General features: G+C 41.9%; 2 protein-coding genes across 4 annotated transcripts in view; one reads left to right on the top strand and one right to left on the bottom strand.

Moving 5' to 3' along the window:
• XRCC4 (X-ray repair cross complementing 4) overlaps window positions 1-7481 on the bottom strand; it is a 290800-nt gene extending 283319 nt beyond the window's left edge. Inside the window, exon 1 of one of the 3 annotated variants that reach the window (XM_048849577.2) lies at window positions 7230-7481. The gene's annotated coding sequence lies outside the window, so the exon portion shown is untranslated. Of the gene's footprint in view, window positions 1-6583; window positions 6861-6886; window positions 6975-7229 lie in introns of those variants that run through there. The other 2 variants (XM_048849575.2, XM_048849574.2) reach the window with 2 other exon arrangements.
• TMEM167A (transmembrane protein 167A) overlaps window positions 7065-21118 on the top strand; it is a 29554-nt gene continuing 15500 nt past the window's right edge. The window contains exon 1 of the mRNA XM_048849580.2: window positions 7065-7168. Coding sequence (XP_048705537.1) covers window positions 7166-7168 — 3 coding nt within the window. The 5' untranslated portion in view covers window positions 7065-7165. The remainder of the gene's footprint in view (window positions 7169-21118) is intronic.

Below are 21118 nucleotides of genomic sequence, written 5' to 3'. Positions count from 1 at the left end.
CCACATGCCAGAAAAATCCCTCAAGGAAAGTAATTTAAATTGAAATTTCTTTACTAGTTTGACAGATTAGGCTTATGAGGTTCAATACCCACAAAATATAGGTTAAGGAGTACATTTTAGTTAATGTCTTACTTAGAATCTGCCACCCAGAACAGATGCAAATACAACCATCAAAAGTCAGTCACATCCAAATGGCACAGAAACACGTGTATGCTATGAGAAGGCATCCAGACAGAATGATGTATGATCCAGTGAGGCTCACATCATGGATACAATGGAACAAAATGAAATGCAATGGTCAAGGTTGTTCATTTAAGAGAACATAAGAAAGGCCATACTGGGTCAGACCAAAGGTCCATCCAGCCCAGTATCCTGTGTACCGACAGCAGCCAATGCCAGGTGCCCCAGAGGGAGTGAACCTAACAGGTAATGATCTAGTGATCTCTCTCCTGAAATCCATCTCCACCCTCTGACAAACAGAGGATAGGTAAGTCATCACTCGTTTCAATCCTCTGTTAAACAATGTCCAACACTCTAGGTGCTTTGTTCAAATTATGAGGTCTGAAGCAATATAATGCCTTCGGGCCAGATTTTTCAAGGTATTTAGACGTCTAAAGATAGCACAGGTACCTGTGACATTTTCAGAATCTCACTGGGCACCTATCTTCATTTTTAGGCACCTAAACAGCTGAGAAATCCAGCCCTTTGAGACTTTATGCCTGGTACTGAAATACAACTATGAGGGGTGCACTAGAAGCGTATTTATTATATATCATATCCCTTTGGAAACTGCACAAACTGATGTATAGCATATCTGGCTACTACCTGTGTGTACATGTGCTAGAAAGTCTCAGACATATTTGAATAGCATTTTCTATTGGGAAAAGGCCTACCTAATGTTGTAAGGAATATGGCATCTGCTGTTCCAAACAGCATCATTCATACAGCCATTAAACATGTCATTGCAACTTTCTTTGACATATAGTTCTGTGCCCCTATATATGCTGAGGTATTGTATTGTGCTCAAGAGTCAAGACTGCAATACATATTGCTGCACTGCTGTGATAATAATGCATAGCTATTGTCTGAATCTCTCTCTTATGGTATATCAACGTACAATGTACTTGCCATATGTCATTGCAAATTTTTGTTCTTCGAGCTGTCCTGAATTCAACAATTTATTGACCAAGCTAGGTAGGAAACACCTAGCTATTTTTGCAGTAAACCTTATGACAGACCTCAGCACAGCTGCCCTCTTCTGACACCATCTGTGATGTCCTTAACTGTTGCGACCTCACTATTAAACTCTCATGAAGAAATGATGCCACGTGTGGTCCCACCTGCTGGCCACTGACGGTCACTCGCACATCCAGCCATCACAATCTCCATTGTGCCTTTAACATTCTCATCAAAACCCTATCTGAGACAGGTACACCAGCTATTTATGTCATTCACAGAATACCATGCTACTGACACTGGGTGTTGATTTGCATGGGCCTTGTGATTTGTCATTCTACAAAACATGACACTTCACCTTGAATGGTCTCTTGAAATGTCAACTATTTACATTAAACAATCTATCACAGCTAAATACAATGTGGAACACACAGATTACATTTCTCAGACCTGAAGAAGAGCTCTGTGTAAGCTTGTCTCTCTCACCAACAGAAGTTGGTCCAACAAAAGATATTACCTCATCCACCTTGTCATTCTACGAAATAAGCAGTTTAAGGGAGGAAGGGAGAAATCAATGTTACACACATGACTCCTGGTCATAAAATTGAGGACACTGTCTGAAGCAAACAGTTCTAATCAGGTGTGTAGTCACACTACTAGCCTTACACACACCCCATGTGTATTCCTATAGCAGAAGTGGCAGAAGTATGTTTTTTCTGGCTCAGAATAAATTTTGTCCCCTATATTCTATTCATCGATTTATAATTATAATTTGAAATTGCGGCAAGCTACATGAACACGTTTTTTATGCATTTCAGGACTTATTTTAAGGCAATAAAAACTAGCAATGGATGTGGTATAAAAATATGAACTGATTTAAATAAATCACACCCTTATTCCCAGCTTTAGACTTGCTCATGTAAAACTTGCAGGGTTCCACACCATGTCTCAGGATGCACTGCTTTATCAGTATGCAAAATGATTGTTCTGCCCTTATGTATATGCAATCGTTTTCTAGAGCACATGCACATGTATCTGTCATGTCAAAACACCATGGTATTTTTCACTAGAGTCTCATTTTAGTTACTATTAATCTAAAACAGCTCTTCTCCCTCTCAAGATCCTGTTAACCTTTATGAAAGGAGAAGAAAATGCCAGGAGCTAAAAAAACTACATCATGTACAACTTGACACGCATTACTCAGGATTGTGTGTGCATTTTACGGCAACCTAAAACCTTATTCTATAGACACTTTTCAGCAAATTCATTGATATGCTCTATCGCTTAAACAATTCAAATGGAACACAGAGCAAGCCCTTCACTTTCAGCTGTATTTGACAGTACAACTAACAGAAGAGTTTCTGCTGCTTATTTTTTATTACAAAACAGAAACCAAACACTACTCATTAAAACTGGTTTATTTCACTCTTTAAAAAAAAAAAAAAAAACAGGCAGCTGGTATCTTTTATGCCTGCATTTGGATCAAAGACTGCAATCTCACCAGATGTCTCCATCCTAAGCTAGACACAGTGAATATTTGGATGGGAAAACGTTGAGGAAAACTATTGCAGGATGTGGTGTTGGTAGTTCATAAGTGGCACTCTTCAAATCTGCATTGAACCTATACCATAGCACCAACCTAAGGGGCATTGTGCTGTTGGAGATGTCAGTTTTCAAATGAGATATTACTGGAATCCTCAGCATCCAGGATTATTAATGATCCCATGGCACTTTATCTACAAGAGCAGAGATGTTAAGCCTAATATTCTAGTCAAATTCCAGTTTAGGTATTTACAACCTACATTTCCTCTGCAATTTCCAATTAAACTGAAGACAATATTCTACTTTTCCTATAGACTCTAAGCTGTATGCGGTAGTGATTATCTCTTAAAAGTGAAATTCTGTGTTTAGTGATGTTGAAAAAAGTTCCAAATCATTTCAATGCATTGCAATTTTGGTTATAGTGAATTGCCACTGAAAGCCAAGTTGTTCTTTGGGGGGGAGAAAAAAAAGATTGCACTGTCAGGGCAACTTATTTGTTTAAATGTAAAAGCTGCTGAATACGTTTGTTTCACTGGCCCATAAATCTCTATAAATTATATTGCCATGTTCTGACTTCCTAAAGCAACATTTCACAGGAAATCAACTGATATCCAGGTGGGGTAGAATTATTCTTCCTTTTTTTCCAGTGATAGAAGAATACTGTCACAAGATTCTGTATTGCATGAAGACTCCCACCGTCTTTAGACTGACGCCACTAGGAAGTCCAACACTTGAAGTATGAACCTTAAAAAAGAGAGGCCCCAAATCAAGACTATCATTCTTGAACTGGTGCTTTTAAAGTTATTTAAGCACCAGCAAACTTGAAAGTGGGAAAATGATGTTCAGTTCTTTAATAAACTTTCAGAAAACAGATCAGTGGTGACAGCAACATCCAGTCATCTTAATGTAAATAGAATATTCATGATAAAGCTCTTCCACCAAAATTGACATTCACACATATAGTCTTGTCTTACTGAAATTCCTCAGAGGATCAAAGCTACCTGCTTACAAAACAAATACACACCACATCAGTTTCATTGTGAGGCAGCAAATTAAATCCTGTCCACTACAAAGACCCTGGAGGTAGATGTAGACCCTCTTCAAAATCAGGTGCCAGATGAAAGAGTTACTATGGATTTCATAATCTAACAGGCTTCCTAATGCATATAATGATTTCAGGGAGCCAACAACCTAAAACAGCACACTGAGCAATTAAAAAATTAAGAGGTTTTAATTAATGTGTGCCTTTTAATAGTTAGTTGTGAGAAAACGTGTTGTAGCCCTGACACACATAAATATTATCTTTATTCAAGCATTTCCAAGTTGACCTCAAGTCTGGCACATAAACTTAAAACCCCCACCAAGGTAGCATTTCCACAAAAGAAAGGAAGATAAGGAAATGAGCAATCACACAGGAGCCGCAGTAAGACCTGAACAGGGGTGACTGATCGATGATGAATCTACCTCTTTTTTTCTTTCTAAGTCTACTCTGCTGTCACATGTACTTCCAGTAGTGAACAATGAGGATCATTCTAAATATACCTGCAAAACCAAACCAGTTGTTAAAATATCCTTCTTTTTTGTGCTTCATTAAAACAATTCCTTGCTTTATCACATTTTACAATAAAACTATAAGTCCCACTGTTGATGAATTCATTAAGGCTGTGTCTACAAAGCCATCTTCAGCACTTAAACTTTAGTCGTTCAGGGGGTGAAAAAACACCCCCGAACGACAAAAGTTTTAGCACTGAAAAGTGCCAGTATAGACAGCGCTTTATTGCCGGGAGCTGTGCTCCCGGCAATAAAGCTACCACCCCTCGTTCAGGGAATTTATTTTTTATCGCCAGGAGAGCTCCGGCCACACTGTAATGTGGGAAGTGTAGACATACCCTAAATAAAACAAGTAGAAGATGACGTTACCTCAGCACTGAAGTTCTCCATTTCTGAGTCACGGTTATAAAGAAATTATTTCACTTTACGCACTTCACACAACAAGAAGTAACCATGCAAGGGTTCACAAATACTAGAAAATATTTTAAGTACCGTATCATGGTCATGGCACAAAGCATGATAAATTAAATCTTTACAGGTTCCCTTGTCTTCTACAGGATACCAAGCAGTTCTACTATGAATTAGAAAACAAATCAAGGGAAAATCAGATGCATCCTTTAAATCAGAAACGTTCACAAAAATGTATTAGAGCTGCCCCTATTTTTTCAAAGAGACAGGTGGGGTTTTAATCGCATGATTCCCAATTACAGTTCTTGGATTTTGTATCTATAGCTTGTTCTGTCTGAAGTGAAACAACAACAAGATGTTCTAGGATAGGTCTCTCATGTATGAAAAAAAAGCAGATATTTATTTAGAGAATGGGAGCTGGTGATATATATTCTTACAGATGAGGATAAAAAGATGACAAATATTCCATTACAATGGTAGTTTACAGCTGTTAAATTAAATGGAATATCATTTGCCAGTAAAGACCTGCATCTGTATATATGAATCTTTGCTTGTTAACTTTAGAAACAATTTGCCCAGCATTGAACAGCAAGAAAAACTCTTCATTTACAGGTACTCAGTGACAATAAAAAGGAGAGATTCATTCTTCATCCCAGCAGCTTTTATCTTAAGAGGGCAAAAGGAGGCCAAGTCTGATGCATGTACACCAAGTGCACTCATACCGTTAACGTAAAAGCAGACATCTGAGCCAATGAACGGAGCAGGGCTACCAACTGTGGCGCTTCAGTGTAGACACTACTTATGCTGACAGGAGGGGTTCTCCCACTGCTGTAGTTAATCCACCTCCCAGAGAGGCAAAAGAATTCTATCAACCTAGCACTGTCTACCCCAGGGGCTAGGTCAGCATAGCAATGTCATTCAAGGATGTGGACACAGTAACTCCTCACTTAACATTGTAGTTATGTTCCTGAAAAATGCGACTTTAAGTGAAACGATGTTAAGCACATCCAATTTCCCCATAAGAATGAATGTAAATGGTTGGGGTTAGGCTCCAGGGAAATTTTTTTTGCCATACAGTACAGTACTATCGTTGGAAGGTGCCCCTGCCTTACCCCACACAGGCACAGCCCGCTGGAGACAATAAGGCAGGCAAGGAAGCTGAATGTGCTGTAGGTTAGCAGAAGCAGGTTGCGCAGCAGCAGCTTCCCTTACTCTGCAAGCATGGGTGGGGGGCCTCAACCCTCGGCCCGCCCACTCTACCCCTTCCCTCCAAGCCCCCCCCTTTACTCTGCAGGCTATGTCCTGGCTCCTCCCCCCTCCCCGCAGCAATCAGCTGGTTTGTGCATGGAGTCCTTGCTCCTCCCCCCTTCCCTCCTGAACATTGCAAGCCAGCTGATTGCTGCGTGCAGGAGGCGGGGGAAGGCGCTGATCTGTGGGGTTTGCAGGCGGGCAGGAGGCACTGTGGGGGGTGTATGTAGGGGAGCTGATGGGGGGCTGCCAGCTGTGGACAAAGCATGCAGCACACAACGTTATAGCGAAGCATTGCACAACTTTAAATGGACCATGTTCTGTAATTGAGCAGGGATGTAAGCTGGAAACAACGTTAAGCAAGGAGTTACTGTATTTCACACCCCTGATCTATGCCAATGCATAGATGGACCAGTCTAGAGGATAAGGAAGAAAAAACCATCCTACCAGGGCTTGAAATGCTACCACACACACGCCTGCTAGAGCGGGGCACAGCGTCCCAGCCACTGCCCCACAACCCAAGCATTGCTTCTGGAATTACCCCCACGCTGCTACCCCTAGACCCTGCTCAGGCGGGGTGAGAGAGGTAAGGCCCCGGCACTCCGCTCCCACCCCCAGAAATCCCCCCGTCGCTGGTGGAGAAAAAGGTGCCCATTACCCCACAGCTCTGATAGCCCCTGGGAGGCCCCTGCCCTTCCCCTGCTTCAGTTATATGCCCCCGCCCCGGCAGACCAAGGCGGCAGCGCGGACGCAGTGAATCGGTTGCTTCGCAGTTTCTCCGCTGCCCCGGGGGGCGCCGCCAGCGCTACGACCCGAGCAGGACGCGACCCGCAACTCGTTGGCCAGCCCAACAGCAGGGCCCGGGGCCGCCTGCCCGCAGGCTCAGGCAGAAAGTCGGCCCGGCCTCCCCGTCCCGCTCCCGCGGACAGTACCCAGCCCCGTGCGCGCCTCACTTCCCTACCTCACTGCCACAGCCCGCTTCCGCGTTCCCGAGTCCCGAAGAGGAGGGGCCTTGCTGCAGCCAATCAAAACCGCCAGCTGCCGCGCGCCGACACAGTCGTGACCTCCTAGCCCCACCCCCTCTGGCGGCCACCTCCAATCAGAGCGCGCAGCGGCTTCAATGATGTCTGTCAGTCACGTACCGGCACTTCCCTGACCAACCAGGAGAAAGCTAAGCACCGTCCCTTCCGGCTCCGCCCCCTCGCTCCCGGAAGTGTGATGTGGCTGGAAGCGGGGAGCTATGGTAAGCACGGAGGGTGCTTGTCCGTCTTGCTGTCCGCGCGCGGCTGAGCTCCCCTCCTTACCTGCCCTTCTCCCCCAGGCTATGCGGGGCTCCGACCGCAGGAGCTCGCGGCCGGCCGGTCTTTGCGAGTGACGCGCTCGGCTTGTGGCGCCTGCCCGGGGCCCCCTCCCACTTCAGCAGCCGAGCTGGAGGCTCAGTCTCGTGGCCGGGGCGGCCGCGCTGTAGGCTAGGGGCGGCTGCTCCTCACCCCTCCCTGCTCGGCGCGCGGAGCATCCCGCGAGCCTGTCCCGGTTCGGTCGCCAACGCCTGGTTTGAAAAATTAGCTAAGAGCGTGCCGGTGACGTCATTCAGCAACCCAGACCGGAGCAGGGGAAAGACGGGAGAAATCTGTCCCTGGCCCCCTTAACTAGCACGTGATGTATGTCAGATTCTGTGGTTCTCACCCAAGAGCCTCAGCTCTGACCCATGGCCTGGCGTCTTTGACATTTGTACCTTGGCTTCATTTCTTTAAAGGGCTAAATATACTTAACCCACTTTTCCTATTTGTCAGCTGGCAGTTTGATTCTTGATAACACACCAGTGACTGACTGATGTTTCTTGAAAATAATGAGGGTCGTTAGAAAAGAATGACTATATATGTGGACTTACACGTGAGGCTAATCAATAAGTGTTATTAATTACTTCTGATTCAGAAGGATTTTTTGTGTTTACATTTTAAGAATATGGGCATAAATATTAGTATTTATTTTGGGGTCAGAGTTAAGGTTGTTACAGTTCGATAAAATATTCATTTTCTGTGCTGGATAAGGATAAAATGTTTGAACAGTGTAAGATTAATGATCTAATTACTTCTTTCCTTGCTTTTAAGCGTTTGATGTTAATGTGAGTCACGTAAGAAAGTAATTCATCAAAATAAATCTTCATGCTTATGATGCCTTCTGAGTTACTGAAGTACAAGTTGACTAGTCTCATCTTCGTGAGTTTTTGTCAGGCTGTAGTTCCCGACTGTGATAAGGTATCGCTTTCTGTCCGCAGCCCTGCTTTATGGTTCAACAGAACCTTAATCCTGCTTTGAAAAAGGGGGGTAAAAGACCTAAAGAGGGTTTCCAGTCTGTGGATCATGACCCCAGTAAAGAGCCACTAGTAGTTGCTTTTGTAAGCATTCCTTGGCAGATCTTTCTGATGAGCTGTGTCTTGTAGGCAGAGTGGGTAAAGTGTCAGACAAAGCAGTTATCTGCCTGATGTGTTGCATGGTCTCTGAAAATACACGGACATTATGGAGGATGAGCATAAGTAAAGTTTTCCCTTTTCACCAGAAGCCTGGGAGAGCTATAGAACTTTGGTGTCTCTATGACTTTTCCAATGGCACTTTGAAGGATTTGAGGATGTAGGATCATAGTAGGAAAAAAACTGAAAATTCCTGCCTAAAACATAAACTAAGATAACCACATTGATCAAGGAGTCATTTAATTAGTTAAATTTGGCTCTTTAAGTGCAAAATTGGAGAACAATTTGGGGGTCTATATCTACCGTGAGATAAATTTTTCTGAAAAAGCAATATAAGTCCAAGTAAGGGCATGTTTTGCATAGAGCAACTACCTAGAAAAACAGTGTTCTGACCAATGAAACATACTGCTCTGAAAAAGTTGGGCTAGGTGTTCCAAGGGGCCTAAAGGAAACTGGGGGGCTTACTTTGTGATTTCCTCATGCTTCACAACAAAGGAAAGGGATTGGGGGCAGTTCAGGCAGGTGATAAGAACTGCAAATCACTGGGAGCCCTAGACTCTTAATGGGAAGTCAGGCTCCATTATGGCAGATCCTAGGACTAATTAAATAGGAAGCTGGCCCTTCTGTGGTGCTTACCTCTGGTAGCATGACTGTGAAGAACTATGCTATTGCATGTTGCTCATCTGTGAAGATCATCCTGTGGAGCTAGAAGAAATGGGCCAAGTTTCATGTTAGCGTGATGAGCATTATCTTCCTCCTATCTTTAACTGCTGCAGTATAGTGGGGAGGTGCTGGAGCTTTTCCCCAGAGCTGCAGCCTTTTCCAACTGCTTGTGTGTATAGAGAGCCATGTACAGTACATACATTAAAGGTTCAGGCGTGTGTTTACTCGCCGAAGCCATGCCTCATGGTCTAGACTGCTATTTATGCCCATGCTACAGGGGTGAGAAGCGCACATACGTTACCCATTGCTGTAAGGAATGTGCAGTATAGACATACCCTTAGTGTGAACTGGGGAGAGTAGAATGGTCAGAACCACTTACATTCTACAATTCTGTCAAATTTTGCCACAAAACTGTACAGCCCAGAAACTAAGATGTTAGTAAAAGCCAAAAATTAAGTTTCTAACTTTTGTGACTGGGGGGAGGAGGAAGACATTGCAAATATGATTTTGAGTGTAAACTTAATTCATTATGGTCTTCCTGAAACTGCAGATATCTTTAAACAGTAGTTCTGTGAGGTGTGAACTGCTCCCATCCATCTCAGTATTACTGTTGACTTTGAAGTCTTATTAATGATTGCCTTTTAAATGCCAACATTAACATTTTAGCAGAAGCAGTCAGATAATGTGCTTGATCATAGTTACTGGCTGCAGTGATAAATGTAGATGTGGGGGGCCGCAGGTCGGATGCTGACTTGAGTTGCTGATGTGGGAATCTTGGGGTTCAAACCCACCAAAAAATTTCAAATTTTTACCCTGTTCACAACAGGGGCGTGAAAGAAGAGGGGCATCCTATTCCATTGCCAGATGTCTCACCTGCCTCTTAGGTGCTAAAAATCCAAACCACCAAATCTTCCCAGTGCTTCTACCTGACAGCTTCTACATTGCAGTCATATATTGTCGATACAAAAAACTGTTGTAAACGGAAAACCTCTAAGTTTGGATGCAGTGTAGAATCAATGCAATTTTAGAATAAATAACACAAGGCTCCAGCTTCTCAGCTGTGCCAGGGTGATTGTTGCTGCTCTTGGGATCAGGATAATGTAGGTATTTTGATACACCTTTATGCTCCCCGATCCCCAGGGCTGCTAGAGGCTATTCTGGCACTTAGCCTGTTTTGTAGGATCCTCAGGGCTGCTCTAAATTCCACACACGTACAGTGGTTCCACAGGGCTATTCCAAGAATTGTCAAAGCAAAGCACAGTTTGGCCATGTCCCCAGCTGTGCTTCATAGGAGATCCTTTATGCTAGGGGAATCCTTAACCAGATGTTGAATCTGCTTTGTGCTGATGGTGCTGTGCTAATCAGGCGGGGATGTAGGCAGGATCAAGTCCAAGGAATTCCATACTTGTTTTCATGGAAATACTGAACTAATTCATTTTCATATGTTCAGTAAATATCTCACATTTTTAAAATTTACTTTAAGCTGCTGCAAAACGTCCAGTTTGCTACAGAATTGTGCACAACACTGGTTTAAAAATCAAGGGCCTTAACACAGAATAGGCAAGGCTTTGTCTGTGGCAGTTGGTGCACATTGTAGTCTTTAATTCTGGGACGTTCCCCCTTCCTCCAGGGATGTGGTGAGAAGGGTTTAATCAGTGGCAAGTGTGAAAGTCGTCATTATTTGCCTGTGGTCATAAAAGTGGTGTGTATTTCTGAAATTGGGGTATATTTAATATTTATGCAACTTGTGATGAATTCAAAAGTAGCAGTAGTTTTGGAAAATACTGACACAATTCTTTGGAGCTATCTGTTTTACACAATCACTGGATCAGATGTTTACCAGTTTTTTTCATAACTTCTTGGGCCAGTATGGTTCATCCTGACAAGAACATTTTATTATTTTCATGTTTCACATGTTAAAGGAAATGTCTTTAATATTTAAGAAGAACTGGATGCCATAATGTAAGGTAAATATTATTCATCCTTAATTTATTAAAATAGAAAGTTTCTTAACATAATTCTTGGGGAATGTAAATCATTTGTTCCTTTTAAAAATGTGAAGCACACCTAAAATTACTTTTGGCTTAATAGTTAGGCTGTGTGTTGGTGAAATGGAAGAAAGATCTCTTTACATTATCCAAATTTATTGCCATAGTGAAATTTTCCTGTGTAGTTCTCTTTACACTTAACAAAAGTTTAGCATCATGTTAATAGAAATTATACATTATACCCTTATTCAATTTCTGATTAGTTGCAGAATATAATAATTGTGTTTGGGTCTGCATTATGTAATCTTGTAGATGACTATCTTCCAGGGGAATGCAGACAGCCAGAAGATTTGAGTACTTTGCTATTGAGTTATGGAGCAAATCTCTGATCTATTCCTGGTTCTCAACTGTAAATTTGTCAAGATAGCAAAATTTTCACCATAGTCCTTTTCTTTGAGAGCCCAATTTATCAAATATCTAGTGTTAATACAGTGATTTTCAAGTATGTCAGTATGTGGGTAAATATTGAGTATAACCAAGCAATGTCTACTCCTGGGGGAATTTTGCATCACTGCACGGGACCAGAATTCATGGCTCCCGCAGATTTCTTTGCTTCCCCGCAGACAAATGACTTCTAACAGGGAAGCAAAGGGAAGCCACAAGAGCGATCATGCACCCCTCCCTGGCAGTGCAGACAGGTCAGTTTGGGTGCCCCGAGCAGCCGGTAGAGACATAAATCACCTCCGGGCGGAGTAGAGGGGGGCTGGTCAGTCGTGTGTGTGAGAGAAAGAGAAACTCTGTCCATCTTGCTTGCTATTGCCGCACGTTCGGCCTGGAAGGGCAGGGTTTTGGGGTGTTTCTGAGGAGATAGGTGCAGGGCAGACTCTGTTCCCTCAGGCAGAACAGAATGTAGTAGCCTGCCTGCTTAGTGAATTATTCCTATTGTTCTTATAGTGAATTCCCCCGGGGGTATAAAACAGTTGTAAAAATTTTAAGGCTCCTTTACATTGCCAGAGTGGTGTAAAGGAGTCTTATTGTAAAGGACATCGTGGCCTTATAAATGCTTATGGTGCTTTAGTGATTAGAACTGGTCTAAATTTTTGGACTGAAAAAATTTCCTATATAAATGTCCTCCATGAACTGTGTGCTACTGACGTTTCTGTAGATGGTCAGTAGCCAATATAAATTGTGAGTTTGAGTCCCCAGCCCTCACTTGTTCTTTGGTTGCATATGAGGTAACACTGAGTGTATGGCTACATATATTTGCTGACTAATAGCTAGAAGTAAAGGGTCAATACTAGCTACATTAGATGGAGAGAGGGGTGTTGGGGATTTCCTCCAATGCTCCCCACTCCCATTCTCTATCCATTGTATTGTAGTTTAAATAAATTACCAAAATAATTGAAACCAGCATGATTATATTGCCTTATTTTGACAAATAAAATATGCTGAATTTTGCAGTATTTTAAAATAAAATATAATAAAATATGCAGAATTTTTAATTTTTTCATTTATAATTCCCTGGGAGTAAATGCCATTTTAATCTCGACCTTTTTAAGAATTTTAGCTATTTCATACAGAGTCATCCTGAAAACTTGTAGTACTTTCTACCATTATACACAAGTCAACCTTTCACTCAAACCATTTTGGATGCTTTATTAGGGTAAGAATATCATAAAGCTATTTTCACATCAATTGTACTCCAGGACAACTTAATTCTGCCACATATCCATGAAGTTTCTGTAACACATTTTGAGTAGAGAGAAGAAACTTGAAGCGATATAACTTGCAAACCTGTGTAGCTCAAAATATAAAAAGTGTACCATCCTCTGTTGTTGAGGAGTCCTGGATCCAAGAATCTCCCTTGATAAACAGCAGTGATACAAAGAAATAATAATAACAACCTGGATTGCCCTACTGATCTGCAAGAAAAAGGAAAGACAAGATTACTCATCATGGAGTAATATCTCTTTCTTTTCCCAAGGAGAACTTCTGTCTGCTCATATTGCAAAACAATTATCAGTTTCTTTTTATGAGATTCCCAGGACAGACACAGCAAAGGAGTTCCAGATCAAGATTTAAGTGCATCGGAAGAGTTATGTGGCAATGACTGAACATCCCCTGCCCTAATGACTGGTTCCAACAAGTACTATTAATCCGTTATTACCAAGAACATCATCTTTGGTTCGAGCCTCAAAAAAAAAAAAAAAAAAGTCCTGGGAATAGTTCACGTTTTGAGGAAAAAAATTATGGAAAAATTAGAATAAATTCTATTTGTTATATAATACATGCAGAGTAGTACCAAAGGTATCTTTAAATTTTACTAATATGTCTGGCAACAGAATGTGTTAGATTGATGAATGTAGACATGGAAAAATAAAAGCTCTGCTTAACAAAGCATAGTGAGGTATTAGGCTTTCTTTACTGAATTTTTTACTTGTTTGCAAGTGTAACTTTAGATAAGCTATTACCAGCAGGACAGTGGGGTGGGAGGAGGTATTGTTTCATATTCTCTGTGTATATATAAAGTCTGCTGCAGTTTCCACAGTATGCATCCGATGAAGTGAGCTGTAGCTCACGAAAGCTCATGCTCAAATAAATTGGTTAGTCTTTAAGGTGCCACAAGTACTCCTTTTCTTATTGTACATCTGCTAGCTCTTGGCACTAAAAGAAGAGCTATGAGATTGTGTCTATCGTATATCCAGAATTGATGTGTGAGTGAATAAATATGATGGTAAAGAATTGAAGTGAAGCATAATATTTCAGATTTGTGACCTTAAGAATCTCATGGAGTTATCTATATTTTTAGTACAAACTGAAGTATTTTACAACCAAAGGCAAGTTTTATAGATTGTCTTATTGATTTAAAATCATGCAGTTATGCTTTAAAACAGGATGTGCAAAAGAGATATTGCTCTTAGTTGGCTTGTAAGCATATCAGTTGTTTCTCATGCTATGTATTTATTATTGTATCTATAGACAATATTGTTCCTCCAGTTTTTGCAGAAAATTCCTCCAGTTTTTGTTAGGTTCTTTGAAAATTAAAGCATTTATTACAGTCATCCGTCCATTTACATCTCCGCCAGTGCTCAGCAGTCCTGGCCACTTTTATGCCCATGTAAAACATTTACAGGCTTTGTTAGAGGAACAATGCACAGTGCTCTTTAAAAGAAAATCCTTATTCACAATGCGGCAGCAAAGTGTGCCGTAGTGTTCAAAAACTTTTTTCAAACTTCAAACCTCTTTTCAACACAGGTGTTTGCATAGTTTAGTTCATTAGTGTGGACAATGGTTTACTAATGGCTTGTCTCCACTTACCGTGGATCAATGCTGCAGCGATCGATCCACTGGGGTCTAGTAAAGACCCGCTAAATCGACTGCCGATCGCTCTCCCGTTGACTACGGTACTTCACCGGAGTGAGAAGCATAAGCTAAGTTGATGGGAGAGACCCAGCGTGGTGTAGACATTGCAATAGGTCAATTTAAGGTATGTTGACTGCAGCTACGTTATTCACGTAGTTGCGTAACTTAGGTCGAGTTAGCCCCGTAGTGTAGACCTGCCCTCAATGACCACATAAAATTTACACAAGTAACCAGAATACAAAGTTTGTATGTTAACCCATTGACCCTAATTTCTTAGAAAAGGACTTTTCTCTGAATACTTCCCTACTTGAAATATATTAATCCCTTCTCCATTCTTATTTTCCTGTTCTGAAGTAGCATGCTTTCCATTCGGCGTTCAAAAAGAAATGGTTAAAGATTAATTATATTTTTAAACAAATTCGGAAAATTATCTTTGGGAGTAAAATACACCAAAAGCAAGGGCATTCATAGAATCATAGAATATCAGGGTTGGAAGGGACCCCAGAAGGTCATCTAGTCCAACCCCCTGCTCGAAGCAGGACCAATTCCCAGTTAAATCATCCCAGCCAGGGCTTTGTCCTTGTAGTGTGGGGCCCAAAACTGGCTTTGCTAAAGTCAAGAAACAATACATCCACTGCTTTCCCTTCATCCACAGAACCAGTAATCTCATCATAAAAGGCGATTAGATTAGTCAGGCATGACCTTCCTTTGGTGAATCCATGCTGGCTGTTCCTGATCACTTTCCTCTCATGCAAGTGCTTCAGGATTGATTCTTTGAGGACCTGCTCCATGATTTTTCCAGGGACTGAGGTGAGGCTGACTGGCCTGTAGTTCCCAGGATCCTCCTTCTTCCCTTTTTTAAAGATTGGCACTACATTAGCCTTTTTCCAGTCATCCGGGACTTCCCCCGTTCGCCACGAGTTTTCAAAGATAATGGCCAATGGCTCTGCAATCACAGCCGCCAATTCCTTCAGCACTCTCGGATGCAACTCGTCCGGCCCCATGGACTTGTGCACGTCCAGCTTTTCTAAATAGTCCCTAACCACCTCTATCTCCACAGAGGGCTGGCCATCTCTTCCCCATTTTGTGATGCCCAGCGCAGCAGTCTGGGAGCTGACTTTGTTAGTGAAGACAGAGGCAAAAAAAGCATTGAGTACATTAGCTTTTTCCACATCCTCTGTCACTAGGTTGCCTCCCTCATTCAGTAAGGGGCCCACACTTTCCTTGGCTTTCTTCTTGTTGCCAACATACCTGAAGAAACCCTTCTTGTTACTCTTGACATCTCTTGCTAGCTGCAGCTCCAGGTGCGATTTGGCCCTCCTGATATCATTCCTACATGCCCGAGCAATATTTTTATACTCTTCCCTGGTCATATGTCCAACCTTCCACTTCTTGTAAGCTTCTTTTTTATGTTTAAGATCCGCTAGGATTTCACCATTAAGCCAAGCTGGTCGCCTGCCATATTTACTATTCTTTCGACTCATCGGGATGGTTTGTCCCTGTAACCTCAACAGGGATTCCTTGAAATACAGCCAGCTCTCCTGGACTCCTTTCCCCTTCAAGTTAGTCCCCCAGGGGATCCTGGCCATCCGTTCCCTGAGGGAGTCGAAGTCTGCTTTCCTGAAGTCCAGGGTCCGTATCCTGCTGCTTACCTTTCTTCCCTGCGTCAGGATCCTGAACTCAATCAACTCATGGTCACTGCCTCCCAGATTCCCATCCACTTTTGCTTCCCCCACTAATTCTACCCGGTTTGTGAGCAGCAGGTCAAGAAAAGCGCCCCTCCTAGTTGGCTTCTCTAGCACTTGCACCAGGAAATTGTCCCCTACGCTTTCCAAAAACTTCCTGGATTGTCTATGCACCGCTGTATTGCTCTCCCAGCAGATATCAGGAAAATTAAAGTCACCCATGAGAATCAGGGCATGTGATCTAGTAGCTTCCGTGAGCTGCCGGAAGAAAGCCTCATCTACCTCATCCCCCTGGTCCGGTGGTCTATAGCAGACTCCAACCACTACATCACTCTTGTTGCACACACTTCTAAACTTAATCCAGAGACACTCAGGTTTTTCTGCAGTTTCGTACCGGAGCTCTGAGCAGTCATACTGCTCCCTTACATACAGTGCTACTCCCCCACCTTTTCTGCCCTGCCTGTCCTTCCTGAACAGTTTATAACCATCCATGACAGTACTCCAGTCATGTGAGTTATCCCACCAAGTCTCTGTTATTCCGATCACGTCATAGTTCCTTGACATCACCAGGACCTCCAGAACATTATTAACTTTAGACTAGTTTTCAAATTTATTAATTTCTGCTCCCCAAAAAATCATAATCAGTCTCCGTTCCTTCTCAGAAGCCATATCATATACCCATGAATATAAATATTTTAAATCAATTAGCAAAATAGGATCATGCTATAATATGTGCTGGATCCGTAGTCCCGCTGGAGACATTGTTGCATAGCTGTAACATGACCTCTAACAATGCATTATTATGTGAAAATAGACCTTACTGATGTAACTTTGGGGGAGCTCAGGTGGAGAAAAAATCAATTTGAAATTAGTTGAATTGAATTCCCCTCGTATTATTGATATTTGGGTCATTTTGCACAATATATATATAATGCAATTTATTATTAATCTTTGTGAAAAAACTGCTGTATGGGAAAGGGAAAAGAAGTTCCTCCAACATGTATTTCAGAGTAGATTAGAGAAATGTAGAATTCGTTGCACGTATTTATTCATTATTTCCAGCAGTGATTTTAATAGGGTTTTTTTTTATTATTCTCATAATGGGAATAGTTTCTATATATTAATTTCCTGTTAGAGTTTTAGGGGTAAAACATTGGAAGTTTACTGTTAGTTTTAAAACTAACTGCTTTTTTCCCCCCCTTTCAAAGAGTCACTCTTCCCAATGGAGAGCTCTGAAATAACGTGGATCCTTTTTAGCCCCTTCACAAAGGTTCTGTTTATTAAAATTTTATGTGGGTTGATTTCACCTTTTTATATGATTGAGACTGTAAATTGTACTTCTGAGTCACACACATTTTACTGTGGATTTTTTTAGGACCGTGTGGGTACATTTTAACCGCTGCTGCTGTTTGATTAGATATCTAATATGGGCCAGGAAAAACATCCAATATAAGGTCTAATCACTCAAACAGAAACTGGGATTTATCAGTTTTGTTCAAACAATCACCATCATTCTTCCCTTTTAGCTTTTCTCAAGATAAAATAATAGTATCATAGCATGTGATCCCACACACACACACGTAAGGTTTCCTTTGTACCCTTTGTCATTTAAGCGTAAGCTTTAACTGTCTTTTTATTACAAAAATGGTCTTATAAAATTTCTGTGCAACAATCCATTTTTGTAGTTATGTCCGTTTAAGCAAATTGTTGGTAGTTTGACAAGTCATAGTAATTTTGGGGAAAATTTGCTTGATGGCACTGCAGTGGCCTCTCATTGACAAGAGGACCAAACTGTGAGACTGACCCCTTAACTCATAGGGTAAAAGTCAATACATAATTCCCATTGACTTCAGTAGGGCCAGATTTCACCCCTACTTCCGAAGAGTGAACATTGAACGTTTTCTTGAAATAATATTGTTACTCTACCCATTAGGGTGCCGCTTACAATGGAGAAGCATTCACAGCAAGTTACAGCAAAAGAACGTCTGTGTTAGTGTTGAGGCCTAAGGTGTACCATGTTAAGCTGGTCTGAATCTAAGTTCTGCAATAAGATCCTTTGATTCTGCAGCATTCGTGTGGAAATTTTCCATCAATTTCCAAAAAATTTATAAAAATTAGATTTTCATTAAATTAAATATAATTGAGTAATTCCATCCACAGAGTACCCCCCGTGTTGTTTATTTTGCTAGTGCAAGAATCTGAATTTAATATCTCCACCTTTTCAGTTTTTTATATGCCACAGTATTTTGTATTGATAACGCACAACTACATTGTAAAAGTCAGGGAATTAGGAGGTTTTGGTATCTGGGGAGGTCTGGGAGGCAACTGGTTCAGCTTCACCAGAGGTAACAATAATTGGAACATTAGAGTAGATGGGGCTCCCAGCAGATAACACCATCTTATCTGTCTTGATGTACACCTTCCTTTAGTGCAATGGTGGGCAACCTGCAGCCCATCAGGGTAATCTATTGGCAGGCCACCGGACAGTTTGTTTACATTTGCACGGCCGCCTGCAGCTCCCATTGGCCGAGATTTGCCATTCCCGGCCAATGGGAGCTTTTTCTAGTTCAGCTGAGGCAGCTGGTGCATCAGGATCCCTTGTTCTGTCTTGGGGCTTTGATGTGCCCCAGTGTCCTCAGGGCTGGCTGCCATGGTGTTTACATAAGGACTCTGATATGAATAAATTTGAAACCTTTAAATTACAATGTATTTTATCTTAACTATTGTATATATTCATCTGAGTATCTCTAATGTCTCACTCAGTAGTGTGGCACCTGAGTGCAAACAGATTTGCCTAAAGCAGGCAATCAGTTAGAAAGATTTTCTTTCTGTATGTTTTCCTTGTGTGGTATGCTGCGGTATGCTATGGATTTCTTAACTATTATTGTATTACTTGATTTGTTCAGGGAAGTAATGCTAGGCCATTTTTCTGGCTATCGTTTTGGGAAAATTACTTCAAAGACCGCTGTCTTGCATGTGGCTCATAAAACGTTAAGATATTTGGTCATTTTGATTTCCAAGGAAAGTATTCTACAGCTGTGGGCCAGCCATTGGAAAAACCCTTGCTCTTGCAAATTTCACCTAAAGCATTAACAGCCTCATTGCCCTAGATGTGATAACAGTCCACAAATATTTAGAGACAATCACAAGGAGAGAGGAATAATTTAGCGTAGTACAAGAGAGTATATTCTGTATTGTGAATTTGCTCCGATTCCTGTAAATGCTTACCAGCCACAGATGTACAAAACCCAAGCACAGACAAGGAAAGCCACAATGTGCACTGGTTGAGCTTTTCCTTGTTTAAAATCAGGATAAGCTCTACCAGACCAAATTCCTTGTCTACCAGTGCAGCTGTATCCATGGCTCGCCATCAGTTAGGACTGTGCCTTCAATCCTGCATTGTAGACAAGGCCTAGGAGTAATGTTACAGCACCAGTTCTTCCCTTCTGAGTTTCCGTTATAATAGGACACAGGCTCATGTGACCCTATATAAGCCAGTTACTAGCATGTGAAGTTTTAAAGGTAGGGCAGTATTTTAGGTCACATGACCCCAATTCAGCCAATTAGATTTAGTAATCCCAACATATATGTAATAAATGCAATATTAAAAATATATAGTTCAGCTATTTGGAAAAGGAATCCCAAGTAATATGTGTTTTGTTATAGTAGCTTTTAATTATACCAATGTCAGCACTTGTATTTAAAATTCCCTTTTCTATTAGTTTGACTTAGCCATAAAAATTCCTTCAGAGCTGAAACGTGAAACTCCAGGGATGAATTTTCATTTCCAGTTTTTAAGAAGAGTTATGACTTCTTAAAAGTCAGCATGGATTCACCAAGGGAAGGTTATGCCTGACTAATCTAATCGCCTTCTATGATGAGATTACTGGTTCTGTTGATTAAGGGAAAGCAGTGGATGTATTGTTTCTTGACTTTAGCAAAGCTTTTGACACGTCTCCCACAGTATTCTTGTCAGCAAGTTAAAGAAGTATGGGCTGGATGAATGCACTATAAGGTGGGTAGAAAGTTGGCTAGATTGTTGGGCTCAACGGGTAGTGATCAATGGCTCCATGTCTAGTTGGCAGCCGGTGTCAAGTGGAGTGCCCCAGGGGTCGGTCCTGGGGCTGGTTTTGTTCAATATCTTCATAAATGATCTGGAGGATGGTGTGGATTGCACTCTCAGCAAATTTGCGGATGATGCTAAACTGGGAGGAGTGGTAGATACGCTGGAGGGCAGGCATAGGATACAGCGGGACCTAGACAAATTGGAGGATTGGGCCAAAAGAAATCTGATGAGGTTCAATAAGGATAAGTGCAGGGTCCTGCACTTAGGATGGAAGAACCCAATGCACAGCTACAGACTAGGGACCGAATGGCTAGGCAGCAGTTCTGCGGAAAAGGACCTAGGGGTGACAGTGGACGAGAAGCTGGATATGAGTCAGCAGTGTGCCCTTGTTGCCAAGAAGGCCAATGGCATTTTGGGATGTATAAGTAGGGGCATAGCGAGCAGATCGAGGGACGTGATTGTCCCCCTCTATTCGACATTGGTGAGGCCTCATCTGGAGTACTGTGTCCAGTTTTGGGCCCCACACTACAAGAAGGATGTGGAAAAATTGGAGCGAGTCCAGCGAAGGGCAACAAAAATGATTAGGGGTCTGGAACACATGACTTATGAGGAGAGGCTGAGGGAACTGGGATTGTTTAGTCTGCAGAAGAGAAGAATGAGGGGGGATTTGATAGCTGCTTTCAACTACCTGAGAGGTGGTTCCAGAGAGGATGGTTCTAGACTATTCTCAGTGGTAGAAGAGGACACGACAAGGAGTAATGGTCTCAAGTTGCAGTGGGGGAGGTTTAGGTTGGATATTAGGAAAAACTTTTTCACTAAGAGGGTGGTGAAACACTGGAATGCGTTACCTAGGGAGGTGGTATAATCTCCTTCCTTAGAAGTTTTTAAGGTCAGGCTTGACAAAGCCCTGGCTGGGATGATTTAATTGGGGATTGGCCCTGCTTTTGAGCAGGGGGTT

Source organism: Caretta caretta, chromosome 5 (genome assembly GCF_965140235.1).
Source record: "Caretta caretta isolate rCarCar2 chromosome 5, rCarCar1.hap1, whole genome shotgun sequence".
Taxonomy (NCBI): Eukaryota; Metazoa; Chordata; order Testudines; family Cheloniidae; genus Caretta; species Caretta caretta.
The sequence above is the reverse complement of the archived record's forward strand: the minus strand, read 5'-3'. Positions and strand labels throughout refer to the sequence as shown.